Raw genomic sequence first — 24374 nt, forward strand, 5'->3', positions numbered from 1 at the left:
AGTACAACATTAATAACCTAAAAATGAAGAAAATGAAATCTAGTACAGCGACAAAGTAATAACAACTCCATATAAAACAAGATTTGCTATAATTTAGGGCCCATAAATGTTTGCTCATCTGTAAATAAAAACGGATGGAMACTGTATTGGGATGTTCAACAAAGTAAAATGAATATGGAGAAGAACAGGCCCACTGATCTAGTTCAAAAGGAACAAACCTAAAGCTACCAACCCCTTCTTTATGGGCTACCCCTGCAAAGAAGCCCCAAAAGCCTGTCTGCTCTATCCACCGTTTCAGTCAACCTTAAGGAAAACTTTCTCTCTTCTAACAAGCAATGTTTTGCTTTTATCTCTAGACTAGCACACACAAAACACCACCACCAMCAACAGATGGAAATACRAACAGGAACTATTAAACTTTTCTTCAACTAACTCCAAGGGTTTTCTATGTGGTTGCCTGTCACATCGTAGAGCCAACAGATTTAACTTCTGCATTGCAAAAAACACACATAGGCTACATGCAACCTAGGAATAGTGTTACAAGCATCTTTACCTATGCCAACTGGACTTTACCTATGCCAATTTTAGGTGCCTAAAACAATGCTAAAGCATATGAGACGCCATACATGCATTTCAGGAAAAGACCCATTTTAAAATTAACTATTAATCACTTGGTTAATAATTTTGAAAGTATTCGTAATTCATATCTAATCCTCTGCTCTTTCAGGCAACCGTGTCATTTCATATTTCTTCATAAACTCTTCTTAATCTACCTAGTTGGTTTGTTTTGGTCTCCAAATTTGAATGCTTTAGCATCTAACTGCTAATAAGTTTTTATAATTTTTAATGCACTAACGTACTTGACATATATTAAAATCATGAAAATACAATTTGCAACATTAGCCAAAAGACGTGAGTGTCACACAGACTTACTAAAACTTCTACACTGTGAGTATGCACCAGTTTGAATAAGACCAAAAGACTAATTCACAAAGTAACAAAAAAAAAGATTTGTTATCACTCAAGGGACTCTGTAGAATATCTCCAAAGGCTCCTCCTGAGTCTACTCTGACCTATCCATAACTTGGACAACAAGACAGACAATTTAGTGAAAAAATGGGCTGAGAGCACTGAGTGGGAAGGCACCACAAGCACTTCACAAGTTACAAGATCAGATTTAGAAGTTAGATGTTAATTATCTGAGAAACAATGTAAAAATCAAGAGCTTAAATTAAACAGAAYGTAACATGACATATACAGGGAAGAGAAATAGCTCAAATATACAGCTACAAAATGGACTAACAGACTACTTAATGATAACTGGAATTTTAGCGGACCACAAGTTCAGCACGAGTCAGCAACACAACTGCCGTAAAAAAGGACAAAATACATTTCAGGTAATGAGGGCTTTCTAGGTAGAATACGAGGGCAACTATTCCACTCTGCTCAGTACTGAGGCTTCTCATGGAGAAATACCCATGACTTGGGCATCAACAGTTTAAGACTTAGAGCTACAAGTTAGAAAGTGTTCAGAGGAAAAGAATGATAAAAAGCATCACCTATACGATAATGGCTAAAACAGCTGTTTAACTCAACTGAGAGACAGGAAAGAACATGAAAGCCTTTCACACTTGAAAGGCTTTCTTAGAAGAGAAGCAATGTATTGTTCTCTATATTTTCTATAAGTCTGTTAAAAGGAAATGGCTCATTTGATAGCAATGAGGATTAGTCTACATTAGTCTAGTTAGGAGAACCTTTAAGGGGGGGGGAACAGCACTGGAACATACCACTGCAAGAACACAATTCTTTCACTAAAATTTTTTAAAACCACTTAGACAATTGTCAGGAGCAGTGTAGATTACCGGTGTACTCTCCCAGAGGATAGGATGAGAGGAGGGGTTAAGTTTTCTCAACCCTTTAAGATTTATCTCTAGGACTCTAATATCCAGGCTTAGTTTATATTCATGCTCACTTCTTGACATTCATTTTTTACTTTAAAGTAACCTCAGTAACTGTCTGAAATTTAACACTTGATTATATACTATTCATCATACTTATGACACCAAGAATCTTGGTACAAATTCCATTGGCACCTTTGCACTTTTTAAAAGAAAATCTTTAAACAAATGCATTCAGTGTTATATGTGACAGAGTAATTAAGTGACTGGCCACTCCCAGCATCTGTTCTTCCTTTTAAGTAATTACAAGGTTGAGAAAGTTTCCTAATTATAGTCAATTAAAATGCAAAATTAACATACCAGTACAGGAATATTTCTAAAGAATTTACAAATAAAGTTGTTGTTTCATATCTTCTTGGACACAACAGCATTTTCGACCCTTTTTTCTTTATTTCTTCTCATTCTTGTTACGTTTGAACATTATATGCCAAATAATAATATCTGCCTGCATTTTATTTATATCTGTCTTTTAGGAGAGTTTTACTTTCACATCAGTTCCTCTACAATTACTTAGAAAGCTTCAGGATGGATGAAATATTTTAGTGTGAAATATTTTTTTAAAAATTATTTTACCTATTTCTTCATCTATTCTTCAGTTATCACTGACTAGGAATAATTTMTTAATAAGAACAGACAATGTTTTTAGAATAAAGCATTCTAAGTTTATTTCGGAATTGATAAGCTGAGCATTGAGTTGAATATTGTCGGACAACAGCATAGCTATCTTTTACATAAAATGAGCTGTTTCAACATTCAACCATGCAAGGAAATGAAACTCATGCAGGAATGGGTAATGAAGGACTAGGGTCCTCACCTAACACAGCTGTCGGCACAAGTGGATCATTGGGCACTGTAGGAAAACAAAGCTCATGAAGAAATACATTACCCTCCATGCGTCTATTTTTGACCACAAAAGCACTGTACTTGGAATAAAATTCCAAATGATAATAAAATCTCATTAATTTTGTTACAACAGAAAAACAGAATGAATACAGAGTTCCAGAATGCATCCTGAATAAGAGAAGAATAAAGACTTAGGGATTCTTTGTGAAACAGAATAAAAAAGACATCATATGCACTCTAGTTTCCGAAAGCGCTCCTCCTTTACTATTGTTTTTTTGCTTCACAGTAAAGCTTTGCATTCACAGAACCAACCCATTTTCTATTCAGCCTATCCTCTCACATAATATTTGAACAATTCAGCTTTAAATAAGATGGTATTTCTTTAATGTATTCCATGTAGTTCAGAAAATTATATACATAATTACAGTTAATATCTTTTCTATGTTAAATACGGAAGATATTTCTCCTGATGAATATAGGAAAAAACACAGATATACAGATGTAGATGTCTGAGGAAAATCTATAGAATTTTATCATTCATTTCATAGCAAGAGCCATGCAGAGAAAAATATGTCATTTTAGACTGGAATGACAGAACCCAGAATTCAGTTTTGTTCTAATCTGGAACAACAACAACAAAAAGAAAGCCTCTCTGAGACAAAATTTAACTCTATGTAGTATTCTGTCTCCTAATTCAGTCTTTCTGTCTCCTAATTTGTCTCAGAGCAGGAAACCCTGGAAGCCTGAAGGGTTCCTTGCCCCAGAACAGATGACAGTCAGCAGAACTGAATCCTGGAACACCAAAAAAAGCACATACCTAGGAAGCTGGAAATCAGTGGTGTCAAACTCCTTGGCCAATCAGCCAGGCTAGCTGTGGTGGCTGAGGTTCATGAGCTCTTGGCTTCACACCACTCTGTGCAGAAGGCTGCCGAAGCGCCTGGCAGCCCTGGCTCGCTAATAGCCACAGTGGCTCCCAATGGATACTTTGCCTGGGATCTACCAGAGCTTAATCCAAAGTGAACTGGCTTTGGAAAAACGTCCCTGCAAATTTCAGTGCCAATGAGACATCAAACTGTGGAGAATTTTCAAATAGTTCTAGCCAAAACTGTGCACAAAAACTATTAGGAGAACTTAAATCCATCTGCTCTACACAGGCTGATACTAAACTCCCATTTATAATCGATACTTGAAAAAATTACCACTCTGTAGTTTGTTAAGCTTCAATAACCTGGAGTTTAACAATCCTCCAAACTGGGTTTCTCTTATACCAATATAGCAATAAGGAAAGAACTTAAGTCTTTAATGGAAGGAATCAGCTCATGTGAAGGACAAGAGCGAAGAGATGGGAGAGGGGGGAAGTATCCCACTCCCAAACCAGTATCTGCTTAGATGTGTTTAAAGCCAAGCACACAAGTCTGCACTGCTGGGGGAAGCCCTGATTCCTGCCCCTCCACAGCAGAGTCGTGGAGGGAACCCACACGCAAAGGCCAAGCTACTCAGCGGGTGTCAATGGGGTACCCTGCTTTTGTGCAAGCCGTGCTGTGGATGCTGAGGGGCAGGTGTAGCTGCATGTTTTAAATGGTAGCTCTGTCCCATTTAGCATTCACAAACCCGAACTGCCTTTGTGAAAAACAGACATCTGGCAAGTTCACAGCAAAGTAATGCAAATGCAGAGTAAATTTGAAGATATAGCAACAAGCTTGTTCTTAAACTCAAGGAAATGGCAACAAAAATTGGCAGTTTCCTTCTGTTAAAATATCCTGACTGCCAAAAGTAAAAGATTTAATTTGGCCTTCACATTATTATTCATTGCAGACATTATGTAAACTAGCAATATTTAATAAGTTGATATTAAATATGCCCATGAGGGAAAATGGCACTTCAGAATTTACTAGAATGCTTCCTGAAATAGTATCCATGCATACTCAAATAAGGCAAATATACCATATCCTAACACAGATAATATCTGAACATTCAAATCCAACTTCTGCATTTATCAGATCTCCTATAATGCATAGAGTTTAGAATCATTTCCTGAGAATGAAGAATAAATCGCTATCCCTGTTCCAACATGCAAGTGCACTCTAGAATATTTGTCACTGTTGTACTTACATCTGGGGCTGAAGTTATGAGAGTCCATAAATGTGATTGAAAGGGGATCTTCTGCATGCAGGGTGCTCTGGTCAGCATAACTCCTGTCCATCGCATTCACCATGTGTGTCATCTCTTGTCGAGTGGTCCCCATAGCATCTTTGCGCTTCTTAGCAAGTTTGCTGCCCAGCCAAAAAAAAAAACCCAAAGCACCTTAATTTTTGACGAAATGTTGAAGCTGACAATAGTAATCATCTATGGTCCTGAGTGAACAAGAGGGACTGCAAAGTCTGGCTGATTTTCATGGGCAGGCATTTTCCAGTGCAAGAGTTATAAAACTACGTATCCTGCTATAAAAGAGTTCATGATCATATGTTTCTTTTACACACACAAACGCTGCAATGAAATTTCTAACTACTGTACTCTGGTAATATTTTTCTTCCTGTAGAGTAATTATACCGATATAAACAAATTAGAGAATATAATTACATTTTAACTGAAATGATAAATAAGAAGCATCTGTGCGTACAGTTTTATCAACAATTTCCATTTAAAACTGTGTTTTGATTTTATAAATGGATAATTCGCTCCACTTGCTTTCCTTATTAGGAAGAAACCATTTAACCATCTAAATTACTTTGTTAGCCAAAAAATACTAAGAAACAATAAAACAAACATAATTATTCAGTAGGGAAATATATTACTTTTCACATCAAAAGTCGTTCCTCCTATCTGGCATGCAAGAGATCATGTGATATCATATCATCTTTGTTCCTGACACAAAGCCTTTGTTCTTACAAAAAAAAGATTTTAAAAAGTCTACCACACAGTTTGGGACCATTTTACAGACTCTACTCTGAATTTATCACAGCTACATCAGTACCATGCTAAGCTGTATAACGAAACCTCCAGATTAACAGGCAGGACCCTGAAAGTGCAGTCTTAGGAAATCTCTCTCAGTTCCTTCCTTTTGATGAAGAACTGGAAGTGACTTCCACTGTCCTTAGAAGTCACATCGAAGCAGGCAGTAGACTTTAATTATCATTTTAAGCCTAACACTCTTGAAAAAACATRTCTCAAGTAGTATAAGGTACTCATCAGAAAAATATTAGAGTTCACCGTAGTTCTTCAAGAATTAGTAACATATATTAGGTTGGGTATATTTTGAATTCTTAATCCCTTCTTCCTATTTTCATCTGGAGATCTGAGTGCAACGTACTAGATAACCAAATTGCTTATTTGGATAAACTGGACATCACACAGGAGAGAATATTTACTGAAAATAATACATTTTCAAAAATGTATCTTTAAAGTGCAGCCTACTTTCATGAGACTTTTTTTTTTTTCCTGCATAAAATATAATCAAATAACCTGTTAAGTGTTCATCTCACATTTCTCTGGTTAAAAGGACTGCTAGTTCTTGTATTCTCTTATAAYTTCTAATAGTCTTCTAATAACAGACAAAAAGACCACTAGGATAAATAGTCAATTCATACATTTTTCACATCCTGGGATATCCACAGAAAACAGTGAAATGACTTGCTCTTTTGAGCAGGGAACACTTTGTTTTGCACATTTTTTCCCTCTGTTTTAAAGGGCTGTTTCTTTGTTTAAGTATCTTGGTTCAACACAGGGGCCACAAAGTAGGCTATAGATGAACAAAGTAAGACATGCTTGAGAATGAATATTCTTTCATTAATCTTTCATGAATGATGCTTTTTAGCTTTTTACAGATTGACTACTTGGTTAATTACTACTTAACAGTACAGAAATATCAAAGGTGATTTCTAAACCTATTATTTTTCTCCAAAGCCTTGTGTTATACAAAAGAATTCTGTATATATTAGTTGTTCAGTGAAAAGTGAGTGGTAGGTGGATACCCCTCCCCATAAATGCTACATTTTATAACATTTACTCCAGATGTTCATCTTTAGAATACTTTATAAATTTTGGTTTAAACGGTACTCTGGTTGAACAAAGGTTTCAAACRAATACAAACAGAACTTCCTAAACGGAAGCTGCTTGTGCTTTATAACTGGGTTCTAATACTATCAAAGCCTTCACAAAACTGTCATTTCTAGTGCAGACTGTTTTTAAAGTTTCAAAGTCCTTCAGATATTCTCCATACACTGAAAGCTTCGCTTACTTGGAAAGATCCTATTTGCCTAAAGCCACCTCAGGAATGGAACAAAAGGGCTATTACATCTCATCTCTCAACTGCATTAAGCCCCTCTTTGAAGCATCACTTTGTAACAAAAACTTGCTAGCTATGCTAAATAAATCAACAGCCATTAATACTTTCAAGTTATTAGCTTATTAGAGTAGCTAGTTTCTAATTCTTAGGCTCTGCTTCACCCTCCCCAAAGGCCTATTGTGCTCCAGCACAGTAACCCAACATTGGGAACTGTAAGGATTTGGCTTTTATTCTTTTTTTTTTTTCCTTTCTTCTTTTAAGGGCTTTTTCTGTTCCCTCATTCGGCACATGGATCATTACGTGTATCCCAGAGGCTGACGGAAGTGTAAATGATTCCCAKTATGTGCCAAAGGATACAATTGCCCAAACCTGTGCAGGTGGGTGGTTCAGTGGGAGCTAGAGGGGAGAAGTGCTCCATCACCATAGGAAACTGTGCAGTTAATTATCTCTAGCTGAAGCAATTGTTATTTAACAAGGAAATAATAGTTTGTTACAATAAACCAGGGACCGGCAGTTAGCTAGGCTTAGCAGCTTAGCTTTTTTGGGTTTAAGTTTATTTAAAGAAGTCAAGTAATCTGCTTAAAAATGTGGAAGAGCATCATTATCAGACACCACCATCAAAGTACTTGAGTGCATTCTTAGATCCTTCTCTGAAGTCAAGAGCTTATGCACTTATTTAAAATTAAGCATGTATGCAACTGCTTTGCTCAGTCAGAGCCAAAATCATTGCAGCTCTCACCAAAACCGTTTACTTGACGCACAAAGTGATTCAGCTTTGCTACGCTGAATCAAAACTTCTTCCAACCGATGCTATATAGTTAAGACTCATGCTTTAAAATCTGTGTGCAGAGCTCCTCATAAGCATCACATGAGGATCTCTTTGCAACAGACCTTCCTGTAAAAAGTAAGTCCCAAAATGTTGCTGCCTGGAGCAGCAGATGTGTTGCTCTTCCATTGTCTCCAAGTCTTCCAAGTCTCAAGACAGAGACTTGTTTATAAAGGTCTGACACCTGCCTACGATTTGCATAGTAAAAGTGCTGTGTAGGATCACTTCCAGTCAGCATGTTAAGAATAATGTGTGATTTACAAGCAGTTATCTAGCTAATGAATGAGATAGCCATTAGAACAGATTTTTTTTAGTGTGATGTGTCACCGTGAACCATAATGGAAATTAAATCATGATTACAATCAATTAAAATGTTATGGGAAAAACCAGCAAAAAGCATAAGTCTCAATATACAGTAATAAATACAATATCCCTTTAAAAAAAAAAAGTTAGGAATAACAGTAACAATGACACAAGCAATTTTTTTCAAACCTGACACTAATAAGAGGTAAATAGTAATACGACTTTACTAAAATTATAAAGATTATTTTTCTTTTTTTTTTAAAAGGGATACTGCATCTTTAAAACATGTAAAAGAGTAAGTCACCCGTATTCTACTTACAGATAGTAGGAGTAAGAATAGTAGCTCCTCCTGGCAAGCAAATCACAGACAGTGGAAAAAGAGAAGCAATGGTGAATGAAAAGCGTGACTCTGTCACATTCAATAAAGCAGAGAAATGTGCGTTTAAAAAAAAAAWTTGAAAAAAAATGTTTCTTTGGTTAGCATTTCAATTTGCTCATGCATCAACTAGCCTTACTTTGCCATGCAATTTAAAAAAATATACTAGCATATAAAATGATTTGGTTTTTAGAAAGATCACTTGAGAAAATTACATGCTGAGATTTCATTTATTGCCAAAAATTTGAAAATTAAATGGATTGTGTATTTTCAACATGCAGTTCAGCATAATATAATGACTACCTAAATGTCATGACAAATGAACAGCTGTGTACAAATCTTGTGCAGTAAATTATGCTTTTTACTTTTCAGTTACAAAAAAAAGAAAGATTAAATTAATAAATACATTTAATCAGAGAACAGCTAAATTTCATATCATTCATTTTAAAGTCTTTATCAGTACACAGGTGCATACATATATGTTTGTATATGTATTGTATGTAGCTATATGAGTACACACATTATAAAGAATGCACATTAACAAATGATACATGTGTGTACTGACATATATACCACACATTTCTTGAATGAAAACATATGTTTTATATTTTAAAAACGTACAATTGGAAATGCTGATGAATTCATGCTAAGCATGAAAAATATGGAAGGTAAACAAATGGAAGGAAATGCAGTACACTAGGAGATAGTCCAACAATGATTAAAAAATAAAAATGGCATTGCTCATTAAAGATGCAGTATCCCTTTTCTTAGTAGGTTTGATTACTCAAGTAAAACTCTGTAAGAGCTGGTAAGAGTCTCATTCAGTARAACCTCAAACCAATTTGTACAAAATGATCAGGCAAAGCATAAAACATCTCAAGCTCATGAATAAAACTGCTTAGTACTCCATTTTTCAATAAAATGTAATGCTGCATTTAATCAGATTTACRTGTCTATATCGGTGCATGAGACTTAATAAACCAATGAAAAATGCATAAACCATCTTTATTGACTTTTCCATGTAATAAGTTGTGGTCAATTCAGGTACAAAAGGGATACTACATTTTGGATCAGTGGATATGTAGGCTACAGAAGATGATTACGAGTGACCAGTTTCCAGTCCCACCACAACTAACTGAGGTGTGTTGCTGTATGTGTGAATGTGTCAGTGTTTTACAGCTCTTCCTGGCTCTATTGTATAAATTGTGCTGATTCTCTAGATGGCCTGAATTAGATCCAGATACAAAGGTTTTCTATGCTTTTCATAAGTGACCCTGACTAAAGCTCATATGAAGAATAGCCCACTTTCCCTAGGGGGGGGAGGGCAGAAATGACACACCTATAATACACTCCATAGACAACCAATTAAACTATCATGATGAAAAATTACCAAACATTAAAGATTCATTAAAGAGGTTATTTTTTTACATACTTTGAATGCAAAACAGTACAGGAGTTTAGGTATACTATGTACTTGGGAGAGATGATCAAGTAGCTTTTCTAACAGGGTACTGCCTGGTTCAGAGAAGGGAAGSGAGGAAAAATGGAAATGCTTAAAGTATCATTTCACTGACATAATTACTTTCACCAAACAATTCAGTAGTGAAAGGACAAGTCTAAGAGGACTCTGGATGTAAGAAGTAAAAAGGAAAGTAAACAAGAATGCAACCAATGGTTAACAGATTTCTTTTAACCTGCACAGCCAGTCAATCCCTTCTGGAAGAGACTGACACGATTTYGTAGCAGTCGCACACACTCACACACACACATACAGGCTTTTATCAAACACGAGGGGACCTCTGCAACACACAGTGAGAGGATGACACTCCCCAGCCCATATCTTGCAATAATCGTATAAAATAGATATTTCTTCCTGAAAGCTGAAAAACAACTTCTTGTTGTTTTTGTTCTTCAGAAGTTGTGCAAATAAATTGCCTGATTGTTTATCTTTTTGCATATGATGAACTGGATCTTTTGCATATGTGTTAATTCTCAACCACAGAGGTAAACAACAGAGAAAAGTGAAAGCACTTTTGGGGAAAATCACATATGTAGCTAAACTAACACAGAACACTATAGGCATACCTAATGTTTCTAATGCAGATGTTTCTTCTCCAAGTTATATATCTCCAGGGATAATTGTAAAGAGGAAATAAATTAAAAAAAAATCTAATGGAAACCAGTAATTAAAACATATAGTATGAGGCACAATTTTAATGTTTTCTTACTCTTTAAGAACAATAGAAAGCTACATTTCTATGCAACATTGCAACATTCACAAATATATAGTTTATAAGGAATTCCGCAAAAGGAAAGGGAATATAATTCACAAACCACTGGCAGCCAAAGGCCTTGCTCTCTCCAAGATGAATCAATCTGAGCACTCAGAAAGGGACTGGGCAGAATACAGGGGACACAGAAACCTCTTTGTATTAGGAGCTACCATGCTACGAATACAAATTTATACAACTGGCTTATGAAATTTTATGTCACATTAAGAGGGTCACAAGTACTGAAAAGTCAACATACTTTAAAAACTGAACAAGCAATAGTGTAGCACCATTTACATATCGTAGTGCTTAGTGCTCAGTTAACTTTTAATAATTCCAGAAGATGGCGCTATTGATTATTTTCTACGAAAGAACTAAAAATTAAAATTCATTCAGATTAATACACCTTTAAACAATTTCATGCATTAAGGCCTCACTAGATAATTTTATAGTGATGTAGTACAATTCTTAAGGAAAAAAAAAGTGCAGGTGTACAAGAGCAGAAAGGTATAAAATTACATTATTTTGCAGGTTGGACAACATACAGATACAAATAACTCATTAGACCTGCATATAAATAAATCAAATTCATCAGGCAATTACAACAGGAGAAGTGAAATTTGTTTTTTTTTTCCCCCCAAGAAGAATCCATTTAATTCTATCCATTTTAACATTCTGCACATTCACCCAACTCCTATTTAAAAGTACTTGGAAATGAGTGAATTTGAGAAAATTGATAGCTACTTGATCCCAAAGATAAAATAATCTACTCTGTATATCCATACCAAGAATCAGTAGAGAAAATATACAGAACTCATACAAAAGCTAAATGTCAGTTATTGCTCATGAAACTTTTTTTAATGACCTGTAAAAAATAATCAGTTATCTACAACTGCTCGACATACAGAGGGTGAAAAAAGGGTATCAACCCAGATAATTCTCTTACCTCTTTTTGACGACCAGTACGACAACGAGGAGAAGCAGGATGAATACCAGAATTCCAGCGCTTATTCCTGCTATTTTCACTACTCGATCTGTTTGTTTAGCGGGATCTGGAATCACCTCAGGTTCTTCTGTTGCTGCTGCTAAATGAGGCATAAAAGAAGTTGCTTACATGTATAAGGGCTGGAGACTTGAAAAGCATCATTGGCAATAATTCTCAAAAATGTGTGTACWCTAATAGACTAGAGAAACAATAGGCACGTGCACCGGGTGTTTCTACAGGTACACATATGTACATGAACATCAGATAAATTTCAATATACATAACACACACATTTGCAACAGCCAGGTATACAGGTATGTGCACATACATATATATACACATGTGTGTGTGTATATAGTGTATATATATATGTGTGTGTGTATATTTGTGTACTATATAAAAATAATTTGTGCATATATATACACCACTTCATATACGTAAATAAGTGTATATGCTATATAATTTCATATAGATAAATAAGTGTATGTGCATTTAGATTTCCAAACAGGTTGTGGCATTACAAAGTAGAAGTATGTTTTTACCAGAGACAATCTGATCAACTAAATCATCATCACTCCTTTACTGTAGTTTTTCATATCTTAAATATGGAACACCTAAAATGAAATAGTGAGGGAGATAAATAACTCGCCAACAAGAAAGTAAACAGTCTTCTCCAAGGCCCAGCTAGCACCCTAAACTCCAATTCTTCCTCTCTCTCCTGCCCACTTTCGATCCCCCCTTGTTTATTAATCTACCTTAAAGCATCTAGTCTGAGAACTGCATTCTACATTGCAAATCTCTTTTGTCAGAAGCCTGACATGGAAAATGTGATTCTCTGTGTAATACTATGAAAAAAGAAAACCAAGGCTGGAGTCAGCAATAGTTGTATTTCTATTTATAAACCCTGATAAAAATCCCTGTTCTACACAGATGTGAAACCACTCTAACGCAGCTGAGCGGGCTGAGGCCATAGGTTACTGCAGAGAGTGTAACAGACAGTTTCAAAGTGCACAGCCATTCAGTGCATATCTTTTTGCTTTGCAGTCTACTGTACAAAGGATCAGGAATATAGGATTTTTTCGGCCTCGTGAAAACATCAGAAAGTATAAATAAGTTTCAGCCAGGGTAAAACCCCACGAGGCATTTTCTTGTAAAAGAGCTGACAGCTCTTCAGTTTTCCWGCTCTTCCTTGCTTTCTAGCCCTGTGGTTTAGTGTTTTGTCTTTCCCCCACTAAAAGGCATGGGCACATGTACTTCTTTTACCCTCTATTACTGGCATTTTCCCTTCCCATTCCTCAACTGGAATGGTAAGAGCTTTTCTTACCAATCTAACTCCCTTCYCTAACTCACAGCAGCTGCCTGTGGAGTATTTCAAAGTAGGTGGTATCACGCACACAAAGTATCTTTGCTCCTGAAACTAAAATATTTCTCAAGAAACAATGAAAACAAAGAGAACAAAAAAMTAGGTAAAGCCACACTGGAGAAGACTACCACTCCCTCAAAAATTTGCTCAGCGTTCCTTTCAGGAAATTAGCATAAATTAATACCAGTGATAAATATTACCAAATACGTCCTGACTTTACCTGATTACTCAGAAAGTTTCTGTTTGGGGTTCAGCGTGCAGCATGACTAATTCCTCTCGGGAGAAGGATCACACGATATCTTTGTTACTTGTGTCTGTATTCTCCACCTCAGAAGTACCTGAATCACTTACTGATAATTTATCCTCAGAACAACTTTCTGAGTTAGGAATGTGCTGCCTTCCATTAAGGAGAAAGCCAGAGCTCTGGCGGTGCTTTAATCATCATCATCATAGAACTTYATCATCATAATCATCTTTCTTCCTTACAGCTTGAACTAAAGCCATGGAGAAATGCCAGCTGCTTCCTCCTTTCTGTAAATACATGCTTGTATGCACATTTGCATAGAAACCCAACATGGACTCAATACTAGATATTCTGTTTATATTATATGTGTCAAWAAAGAGTTTAGAGGCAGGCAGAAGGAACAGAGAAGTGTACCTGTGCATGCATACAGACACATGCAAACTAGAAATAATGTCAGATAAACAAATGAAAAGGCTGCTTGCTCTTTCATACAGGAAACAACAGGGATGACGTTTGAGGTGGAACTGAAAAAAAATGGTGTTCAAGGTCCTCAACACTTAAAATGAACCAACTGGCATTCCACAGTTAGCTGGACTGAGATACACATGAACATTCGACAAACAGCAGAGTCTAAAGGCCAGTCAAAGCGGAACTATAAATGGTCTTAAACAYCAACGAGGAGAATCACATTTCACTACAGGATACTGAGAAAGAGCGAGGACCTGGTAAGGGCAGCGAGAGGAGCATGCTGGAGCACAGTTACTATATTCTGAATCACCGTGAGCGCAACATTAGTACAAGAGGGGAGCTCTGGCCAAGAAAAGGGAAAAATTAATCAAGCTGCAAAAGCGAAGGCCTGAATAAGAGACTTAGTAGGTCTCTTAGGTCAAGATTTAAGTTCAGGTCTTCGACAGACAACAAAACATGAACAAGAATACTGGATGTAACCCAACATGCACTTCAAAAGCTGCAGATTCAAATACAACCACCAAACAGGCTTTGGGCCATGACGAGTGTGCTGTTGTTTTCACAGGAACGKTAGTGAAAGATGAGACAGTGCAGGGAACTGGAAATTCAAAACACTTCTTTGGAGAACGATACATTGTGCACTGCTTATTATAATATAGGTGTTTCTCCAAATATAGGTTTAAAATACTTCTTGGCCACTCATGATACTATTTCATTCTGAGAAGTTACCTTAGATAATCAGGTATATGCTTCTGGGCAAATCTTTAAGAAAGGTAACTGAGTTAGTTAATGCTTTATTTGGTTTGCTAACCTGGGCAGCAGTGTTTCATTCAATATTCTGTACAAAACAACTGAGTTCAGATCTCTGGTAACTGTGCAAAATACAGCTTTCCGTCCAAGTCTTCAGAACAACAACTACGAGCCAGGAAGATATCAATTGCTTACTCATTTACTGTGATTTTATTACATTAAGTGATATGATGTAACAGGCAGTAACTCATGATGTCTGCCTTAACGCTGCTAGGAGATAATGGTACTACGCATTGGAAACCTATTACAAAGTCTTAGAGTAGGAGAGAAAAATGATATTGAGAAGCTATTGATTAAGCAAGCATATAACCCATGGCTGAGTTTCATCACCCAAAATGCTAAAATCTGTGGGCAAAATGCTACCCTTTTTCAAGTACCAACTGAAGAACTTAACTTTGAAGTGGATGAGAGAACTTAAATCAACTTTGGCTTACATTAAGCCAGCATTCTACTCTGTATATTTCCAACAACAGATAGTACATGCATTCCCTGGACTATATGTTAGATCTGGATATAATTCAAATAAACTATGGATCTAAAATCACACTTTAATATATTATTCGTACATGCATGTGTGTGCATGCACTGTATGTTTTCCTTTCTAAAGGAATATTCCAAAGATTTATTAGTTGATTTGGAGAGATGATTTTGATTCAGCAACATATTCATTCTCTTTTCTCATGAACTAATGAGCAATAACTGTAATCATATTCTATAGCCCTAGTCACAAAATTTGCAAAATCCGTCAAGTGATTTTGGCTCTGCAGATGGCCAATAATAATCATCCCATAAGAAACAGTTTTCCTCAGTTTTACAGATCCTAAAGAAAAATATCTAGTCAGTTGACCTCCATAACAGTACCACAMACTTCAGCTGGGAAGAGCACTAAACGAGACTAGCATTGGTGCAACTCTCTCAAGGATAATGATAATAAAATTCTAAAGAATCAGTGAGGTAGAGTCCTCCTCCTGAAACCAACCAGTAAACTGAATACCTTTTTACATAAATTTATAATGTACTTAATTCCTCTAAAATTTTTATAAAGTTTTTAATCAAATGTATATAAAAATATCCATTTCCTCTTCTAAAATTGAACACTTGCTTAATATCCATACTTAATTTTTAAAATATACCCTCAAATAAGGAAGCCAGCCACAGCACATATTGCTTTCCTGCCTTCTCCTTCCTTATGTAGCTCAGAATTTACACACAGCCTTGCAAAACTGTCATAAAATTTATGAGACTCGGCATAAATTCTATTCACCTGTATCTTCCTAAGGAGATAGTGTTGGAATAAAGATAATGATACTCTACTTTCTCATGCAAAAAAAAAATTTCAAGAAGAAAATTCTGGTAGGATTTTGTGGGGCTGCTTCTATGGCACCATTTAGTGAATAGCCAGTGTTCTAAAAGCCAATTTTAAAATCAGAGATTTCAAGAAAAATCTTAAATATAACCTTCTCAACGTACTGCTTGACTCTCTAACATTCACAACATTTTATGAGGGATTTCCTTTGTCTGAGTTAGTGGAGAAACTCAGTTTTATACATGATTAAAGCTGCTATTTTATTACACGGTATTTTCTTTGAATGATAATTTCTATTTGTGGCAGATCTTTGAATTCCCACAAACTAGCGTTATTGCTGCGTAGCTTGATATTCAAAATAAGTCTGTTCGAGATAATCTGTTCTGCACCTTTGTTATGTGGCATTCAAAAACTTTTAATTAAAAGCAGAAGAGACATCTGAATGGGTTCAACAAGGTAATGTSAGGATAACATCAAATGTTCCACCCAGTGCTGGCAATATGCCAGTCTACCCCTGAGAAAAAGGCTCCCTAAGAAGACAGCCAGATCCTGTGATAAATATATTTCTTTTCAGATTGATTTGCCCCATGTTTTAATCCTCTGCCCAAAAGACCGTTCTACCTCGACTGGCTTTGGGTTTGCTTATGGTTTGYCACAGTGCTAATCACTGTGTATTTAAGGACATTTTTTGAAGTCCAAAAGCTAATTAATAAATTCAAGGTTTGAGAGAGATGATCTACGAGCCTTATAAGTCTAATTCCCATTTTTGTATGTTTGGTTGTTTTTTAAAAGAAATATTCTCTGCTGATTTGATCTAAAACACTCAAACGTGCTTGTGCCAGGATCAGGAGATAGGACGATGGCAGTTGTGCCACTGAGCAATCCCCTCACTTCACATGATCTTACAGACTTTCTCATTTGAGTCACAGCCTGCAGACAACTGGCCTTCCTTTAGGAAAGAAAACATCATAAGCTGGATATATGGCTGGAAAAATTTCCTGGAAAAAAAAGGGCTCCCCTCAATTTCTTTTGATAAGCTTTTGATTCTTTCCTCTGGAGCTCGGGAAGGGGAAAGCGAAGCAACGCTGTGAACTTGCTCAAGTTTGCTCTTGCTTTGGGGACTCGCTSTTCTCTACAGGAAAGGTCATCACTGCAGGCAAGGATGGATCCTRGGGACACTGCGCCATGGGTGCCTCCGGCTCCTTCCGAAATGGATGTCAAAGGATGCCTGCACACTCAAAAACTGCAACTACAGTTTCAGCTTAACTGCTGCTCAGACATGAGGTGGTATAAGATAAGACAAGAGGAGAAAGCAAGTGCAGAAAGTCCCACAGGTGCCTCCGCATACAGAACCAGTAAACAGCTGGCCACCCGCTTGCATACCCTGCTTCCCCATAACGCAAGAAAACAGCTTGAGCTCATGCCACTCAACTCGTGTCATACGAGCAACACAAAGCTTATAAATATTCATATGCATTTTTAATTTAATTAAGCGAACTAGCACAGCATATCATGCCATCCAATAAAGAGAATGCTACCTGGAAAGCCCAATATATTATATGCATGTTTTATATATACGGTTAGTTCCTGACTGGCATTGTCAAATCCTCACAAACGTAGATGAATATTCTTTTGCTTTGTCACTTATATTCAAAAATATGAGTCCCATCTTTCCTTCTCTCTGGGCGTTCAGATGAGCCCACTGGCACAAGGAAGCTACAAAGAAAATAGAGGAAGAGCAATCTGGTGTCTTTTGCTACTTCAGAATAGAGTTAAAGAGGACTTAATCTTACAACATTCCTACAAGGTTTTACAAGGAGAAGCAATTTAAATTTGCAGTGATTACACTGAAAACAGTAATGTCCATGAATTTATAACCAATTACAAAAGAGCTGACCTTAAAAGACTGAGACATAGCAGGTTAAAAAGTGCTGAATTGGTTTGTCTCGCAGACTATGAAACGCTGGACACGTGCAGATGAACAGACCTAACGCAGGAACAATGCTGAGGAGACAATGTTCCAGCCACGATCTCTGCCCTGCTGCTCCTCAGGTCACATTAAATGAACAAATTAGTGCCTGCAGTGCATTTCTCCTACATCTGCCACTAAGACAAACTACTTATGCATGTACTTTGTAGGTACTTCGATATCTTTCACAATACAGCAAGGACAGTGTTCAGRTAGAAGGAATGAAGATCTTCAGTGCATCTTAAAATATGCAGGTTGTACAGCTTTCAATTTGAATTTTATTATCCTAACACAAGAGACTGCAGTCAACGTAGACATATCTAAGCTGTCTTTGAGTGAGCTGAYGCAGCCAGGGTACTGGGTCCAGAAGGACTGGCTTAAAAACCTGCTAAGTAAGCATGTTTTTTAGGCAGTCAGAGCTCCACCTGGCCCCCATGGCTGTATTATTAACCAAAGGAGATTCTGCAGGGACAGTGGGTTGTTCCTTGAAAGTGCAATTTGCCCAGCCGTGTCACAACACATGGTTCACGAAGATTCAGAACAGCTCAAATGGTAAAGGAAGGAACAATGATTGACAACTTCAGACCTTGCTTATGGAATACTAAAAGCTTGGCTTAAATACAAGAGCAAAGGTGAAAAAAAAAGTTCTGGGAGAAAATTAATGAATGGTGATGATCATGACAACAGATTTTACACAAGGAGATCAAAGCTACACCGTCAACTTCTAGTTTGGTTGTTTCAATCAGGATAGGATATGAGACATAAACATGGGCTAAAGCTTCTAAAATGCCACCCCTCAAAGCAGACAGGAGCAGCAAACTCCATGGGCAGATGAAAACCACCTTTAAGCATTTCATCAGTGTTTCAAAATAAGACACTCTTGAGCCAGTAGATGCAGTTCTCTCAGTAGCCTATGGGCTGAAGGGAAATGTTTCCATGAGGTCTGTACTAAGGAATCCAACTCAAATTGCTTTTTTTTTGGGGGGGGGGAGGTAAAGCTTGATAGAAGTAAGATCTTGAAATGGAGACCTAAAAGAAGTTACAGAAATGCCTAACATGAATGCTACAAAGTCTTAGCCTTATACAGTGGAGTCTACACCACTGTTTTTCTCYGATTTTCTGGAAAAGGATAGTGGGTGAGAATGGTTTCCCTAGGATTTTACTAGACCTAGTCARACCCTTTTAACACTGATTTGCTGGATGGATCAGTTCCTACGGTCACTGTGATTACTGCTCTTGTACAATGCAGTCTGCTACTAGAATTGTTATAACATTTTTAATTGAAAACACATAAAGGCAACTGGTCTTTGGTAAGATGGTCATATATTCTGAGAAAAACAGTTTTAGTAGTGGAGCATATTACAAATGAATCAACTTTTAAGTTCTAACCTGAAATAATGGCCWACTTTTATAAACATTTTTAAATCAGTTTTCAAATGACTAATTATAAAATTCCATTTATGCAAAACASTATGAGAAATCATATGTTTTGACAACGCTACACAGCTTGTTAGTTCAGAATTAACCAATTAACCTTTGAAAGAAATTTATAATAATACAAAATAGCACATCTTTATGTGCCTTTCCTGCTGGTAACAGTAACACACAAGAAATTTAATAAAGTATATTGTAACACACACACACAACATATTTTGCAGGAAAAAAATATAACTGTTGAATGCTTAATGCTCCTTTTTTTTTGGGGGGGGGGGAAGCCTTCAGCTGATTTTAGGAACTATGAAAACTGTTAATGATGATTTCTTGTCAGTATATGAATTGCAGTTTTACTATAGACCTCTACAATTTCACTGGTGAAAGCAAGGACATCCCACTTCTTCTCCACAAATTTGCCAAGTCTTAATCCAACCTAYACTCACACTAGGTCAAAATACAGAATTCCTAAATATTCAAAAATCCTTTCTTTTACAAGAATGAAACTCTTCTAGAAAAAAAAATGCAGTTTCTTCATCGAATACATTTTTCTAACATTATTCAGTATTCTTAGGAATCCACSGGGAAAGGTGGGAAACACCGTGAGATGCAGAGTACAAGATCAGTATCAGAGATACTTTTTTCTAAAATCTTTTTTAAGAACATCAACTCTCCAGCATAAGACCAGTCAAATCTCTTGAGATTCTCCCGGATTCCTTAGCTCTAACAGATGTAAAAATACCTTAATATCTGAAAGTTTGAGGAAAAGGCAAATATCTGCTTCCAAATCTAGCTGGACTAGCTGAAGATAATACCAAGCCACCCACTACAGCACAGCAGTCTGCAAGTTCTGTCTCAGCCATATCCTTAACCACCCAATCACTCCCAAATCTCATTATTCAAATAAAGTTTAAAGATCTTATGTCAGTACTTTAACCTAGGTCRGCAGATTTTGCACTGAAACATCCAGGACACACTACTTGCACCCTCTAGTCTACTCTGCTCTGAAGGCAATAAYCTTCAGTAGGCTGCTTGGAAGCTCTCATACCTGCAACCAAAATAAACATGCACCTTAAAGCCTTCTTAGAAAATGGCAAGTATGTTTATAGGCTTGTTTGCTGCATTGAACATYTAGATTTGGAATCATAAGCACCATGGAAACATTCAGATAATGACATGATGAAGAAATACATTGATGTTCACTGCTCCAGGTTGATTACCATTGACCAGTTGGTTTAGATTAAGAACTGTCATGTCTTTAAACCCTTTATTGATGTTCACCACTCCAGGTTGATARCCATTGACTAGTTGGTTTAGATCAAGAACTGTAATGACTTTAAAACCTTTTGTATCGTGTCATTGCCTCTTCTTCGACAGTCATACCTCCCTTTGTTAGTAATGGTTCAAAGAAACCTTCAACCAGAAGAAAGAAGGGGCAGTCAGGAGGACTGCAGTAAAGAACAGACTCTTGCAAGATGACTGTTAATGTATACTGTCAGTTTCTGAACATTTGGCTTGTTGCCTTCTATTCTTAAAATCTAATCAATCTCTTCCAAAAGAAATAAGAAATATTTTGTTATTTCCATTAATCWGGAAGCTTCTCACAAAATACAGTGATAGGGGAACTAAATGTAATAAAAAGCTATAGATGATTAAAGTCAGATGAACTTCTCATATCTGGTATTACAATGTTTCATAAAAAGTAAAGATGAATCAGTTTTTAATTGCACAAAGCTTGCTATGACAAAAGGCAGCCAGGCTGTATGAAATGTAATACCCTGTTGTGCAGTATGCAGAACTAAGAGATACCAGTTTGTAAGTGGATTTGTTGTCCCCCTGGCTGCATRTTTTGTAGGTAGTGGAGCATTTAGTTGTTTTTATTTGGAGAATGAAATTAGCTGCTCTCTATTGGAAATCCTTGGGCTGCTGCTTTCCCTGTCTGTCTGATTAGAGCCAGTCAAAATCTCAAACTTGCATGTGGGAAGTCAACCCACCGCATTCAGCCACAGCAATCAAAACAAGAGTCCATCYTCAGGAGATTCGAGCAAGTGGGAAAAATGAGACCTACTAGCATATACACATTTCAGAAGAAACGCACACCTGAGGAAACATATTAGCTAATCAGGGCAACGACAACATCTACAAATAAGACATCCTCTTGCCTGACGACAGCGTAGGAGCAACACTAGTAAGAAAGCAGTGCAATCCTGTGTGATCTTGTCTGCTACTCACTGAATACCAGCAAAGTGGAATTAAATGCAAAACTGTTTGCATACTCTACACTTTCAAGAAAGGGAAAATGAAAAATAATATATTTATTAGCCTAACATTAGCCAACTTGCACTGTATTAAACTTAAAGAAGAGATAATATAWCTAGCAGAAAAATGTTGAGAAGAAAAAGCAAGAAATAAAAATATGAATTTTGATGCAAGATTACATGTAACACTAACTTCTTTTCACCACACAATAAAYATAAATCTTAGATGGTCTACAGTGCTAAAACTTAACCATCTCTGTTAATTCACCAACCATTGCAGAATGAACACACCTATTGTCATTAWCCCGTTGAGAGAAGGGCCTAATCAATGTGAGCAGTCACATATTTCCTTTTGGTATACTCTGTAAAAATATTATACAGTGTAACTGGTAAAAATAAATTATTACAAAGCCTTTCACTCAGATTCATGTCTGAAGCTTTCTTTTTTAAGGCTGTCAATTTAAAAAATCATTATTTAAATTTCAATCAGAGTTAGCCCTAAGCACTGCTTACAGCTTGACTGCAGCTTTAAAAATCTGTCTAACCACCATTTCATTTTCTAGTTTGTAAGAAGAAGCTCTCTGGCCATGGATGGACTACAAATAGGTCTGCCCTAGTTCTTGATACAAAAAGTGAGAGAAGGGACAGCAGCTGCGTTCATCCTTCCTCACCAACAGATCTTGATGGCCTGAAGTTGCATTTACTGGCAAATAAGATAAAAATCTCCCTTCCAGGCTTCAATTTATGTATCTACTCCACAGTAAAATATATATAGACACAAGCACACACATAAAACATATATATATAGGTTTTATATATACGTTTCCTATAGCACTTATTTTCTTGTGGACTTCTTTCCAGGGGCCTCCTGGTTTGGGAGATAACCTACCATAACAAAGCATGCGTGAAGATAAGATAGCAGTGATTTAGGGCTTAGCAGTGGAAAGACAGCTTGCCATCAAAGAAACTGCCTTGTGTCTGACAGAGGAAAGAAAACACAGAATGGAAAAACAGAAACATGATAAATTTAAGGGCAAGGGAAAGCAGTAAAGGGAGAAATGCCTAGAAAACAGATAGCAAAGAGTGAAACCAGACATGGATCTCTGCAAGGAAAGAGGAAAGTGTCTTCCTTCCTTCCTTCTTTCAAAAGTCATCATCGCTGGCCTGTTAACATCACTTTGTGCCTTTTAGAGAGGTCATTCCCTGGGCTGGTGAGCTGCGAGAACTCAAGATGCCCTACACATGCTCCCCACCTAACCCTGCACATAACTCTGCATAAATTGTCTGCCTTTTTGTGAGACGGGCAGAGCAAGAACATAAATAGTGTTACAAATCATGGCTGAAGTGTGCTGTCACGTCTGTGCATAGTGATTTACAGATCGACCTCCTTGTAATATGTATTGCTCTGGTCACAGCTACTAGTTTTTCGTCTTTACATGTAACAACTACCCTTCTCCTTCTCTTTTATCTTGCAGTTAGAAAACAACAAAACAAAAAAGGAACTGAAGTGAGAACAGCTTCACCTTCTGATCAGCAGAAAAACATCACTGAAGATCCTCCTTCCTCCATCAAATTCCTGCACCCAAACCCCAATTTTTGCACTGCTTAAATCCTGATTTTKTAAATCCTTTTTACAAACCTGCATACTTTTCTTCTCAATGTTAAGAAGTTCTTTCTCAAAATAATCTTCACTGACCAAGTATACAGATTAAAACAAGATTAAGCCTATATGAAGGTAAAGGGAGGACCAAATTTCAGAGTCTATTTACTTATTTAAAAAGTGCTATTATTTGTAATGCAAGTACAGAGGASTTCACACTCACACACCAGTGGACCAGTTTTTAAAACCAACAATTTCCAGTTTGCGTTACTTTTACTTTTTTTYCCCTCTCCCTTAAGATTGGGGAAATCAAACATCTAACTATGCATCTGAGAATGGATCTTCACTCAAAATCAGTGCGGCTATGCCAGTATAGACTGGCCCATAGATAGTCTAAATAGATAAAATAGTCTAAATATCTATTTAAATAGTCTATAATATCTATTTAGTCTAAATAGATAAAATAAAACAACTACAAACTAGTAAGAGAGAGGATCACATAAAATCTCTTCATCTTCTAATTAATCAAGTATAGGGATTAAACATGACAAATCACAGACTTTCATACATAAAAGCAATATGCACTGCAAAATTGTTCAGCGATCTGTTAGATGTACTGGCTACTGTAGTTTGGACTCCTAGTAAAAGCCTGCTCAAAAAGAATCTTATCTACATTCATTTACAGCAAAATGCATTTATTCACACTAAGAAAAACTACTTGATTACACAGATACTGTGTAAATTTATTAAACCAGTTCCCACTACCCGATGTTTTTTATAGAACAACAATTGTATATCTSTTTATTGAGAGCTTATAAGGCCTTTTTCAAGAAAGAGTGAAATATTGGAAATTGCATTTGACAACACTGCAACACACTAACGAAATTTCATTCACAGAATCACAGAACATTCAAGGTTGGAAGGGAACTCTAGACATCATCTAGTCCAACCTTCCTGCTCCAGCAGGCACACCTACAGCATGTGGCACAGGGTGGCATCCAGGCGGGTTTTGAAGACCTCCAGAGAAGGAGACTCCACAACCTCCCTGGGCAGCCTGTTCCACTGCTCTGTCACCCTCA

The 24374-nt window shown here is 36.7% G+C and overlaps 1 protein-coding gene across 6 annotated transcripts in view; it reads right to left on the minus strand.

Moving 5' to 3' along the window:
• PTPRK (protein tyrosine phosphatase, receptor type K) overlaps positions 1-24374 on the minus strand; it is a 293985-nt gene that overhangs the window by 24302 nt on the left and 245309 nt on the right. For 3 of the 6 annotated variants that reach the window (XM_026044053.1, XM_026044055.1, XM_026044056.1), the window contains exons 13-17: positions 11808-11946; positions 10677-10718; positions 8535-8564; positions 4914-5074; positions 2773-2808 (exon numbers count right to left, since the gene is read on the minus strand). In XM_026044053.1, the coding sequence (XP_025899838.1) occupies positions 2773-2808; positions 4914-5074; positions 8535-8564; positions 10677-10718; positions 11808-11946 (408 nt within the window). The remainder of the gene's footprint in view (positions 1-2772; positions 2809-4913; positions 5075-8534; positions 8565-10676; positions 10719-11807; positions 11947-24374) is intronic. The other 3 variants (XM_026044054.1, XM_026044058.1, XM_026044057.1) reach the window with 3 other exon arrangements.

This window comes from Nothoprocta perdicaria, unplaced genomic scaffold (genome assembly GCF_003342845.1).
Source record: "Nothoprocta perdicaria isolate Ctin4 unplaced genomic scaffold, notPer1 scaffold_349, whole genome shotgun sequence".
Classification (NCBI taxonomy): domain Eukaryota; kingdom Metazoa; phylum Chordata; class Aves; order Tinamiformes; family Tinamidae; genus Nothoprocta; species Nothoprocta perdicaria.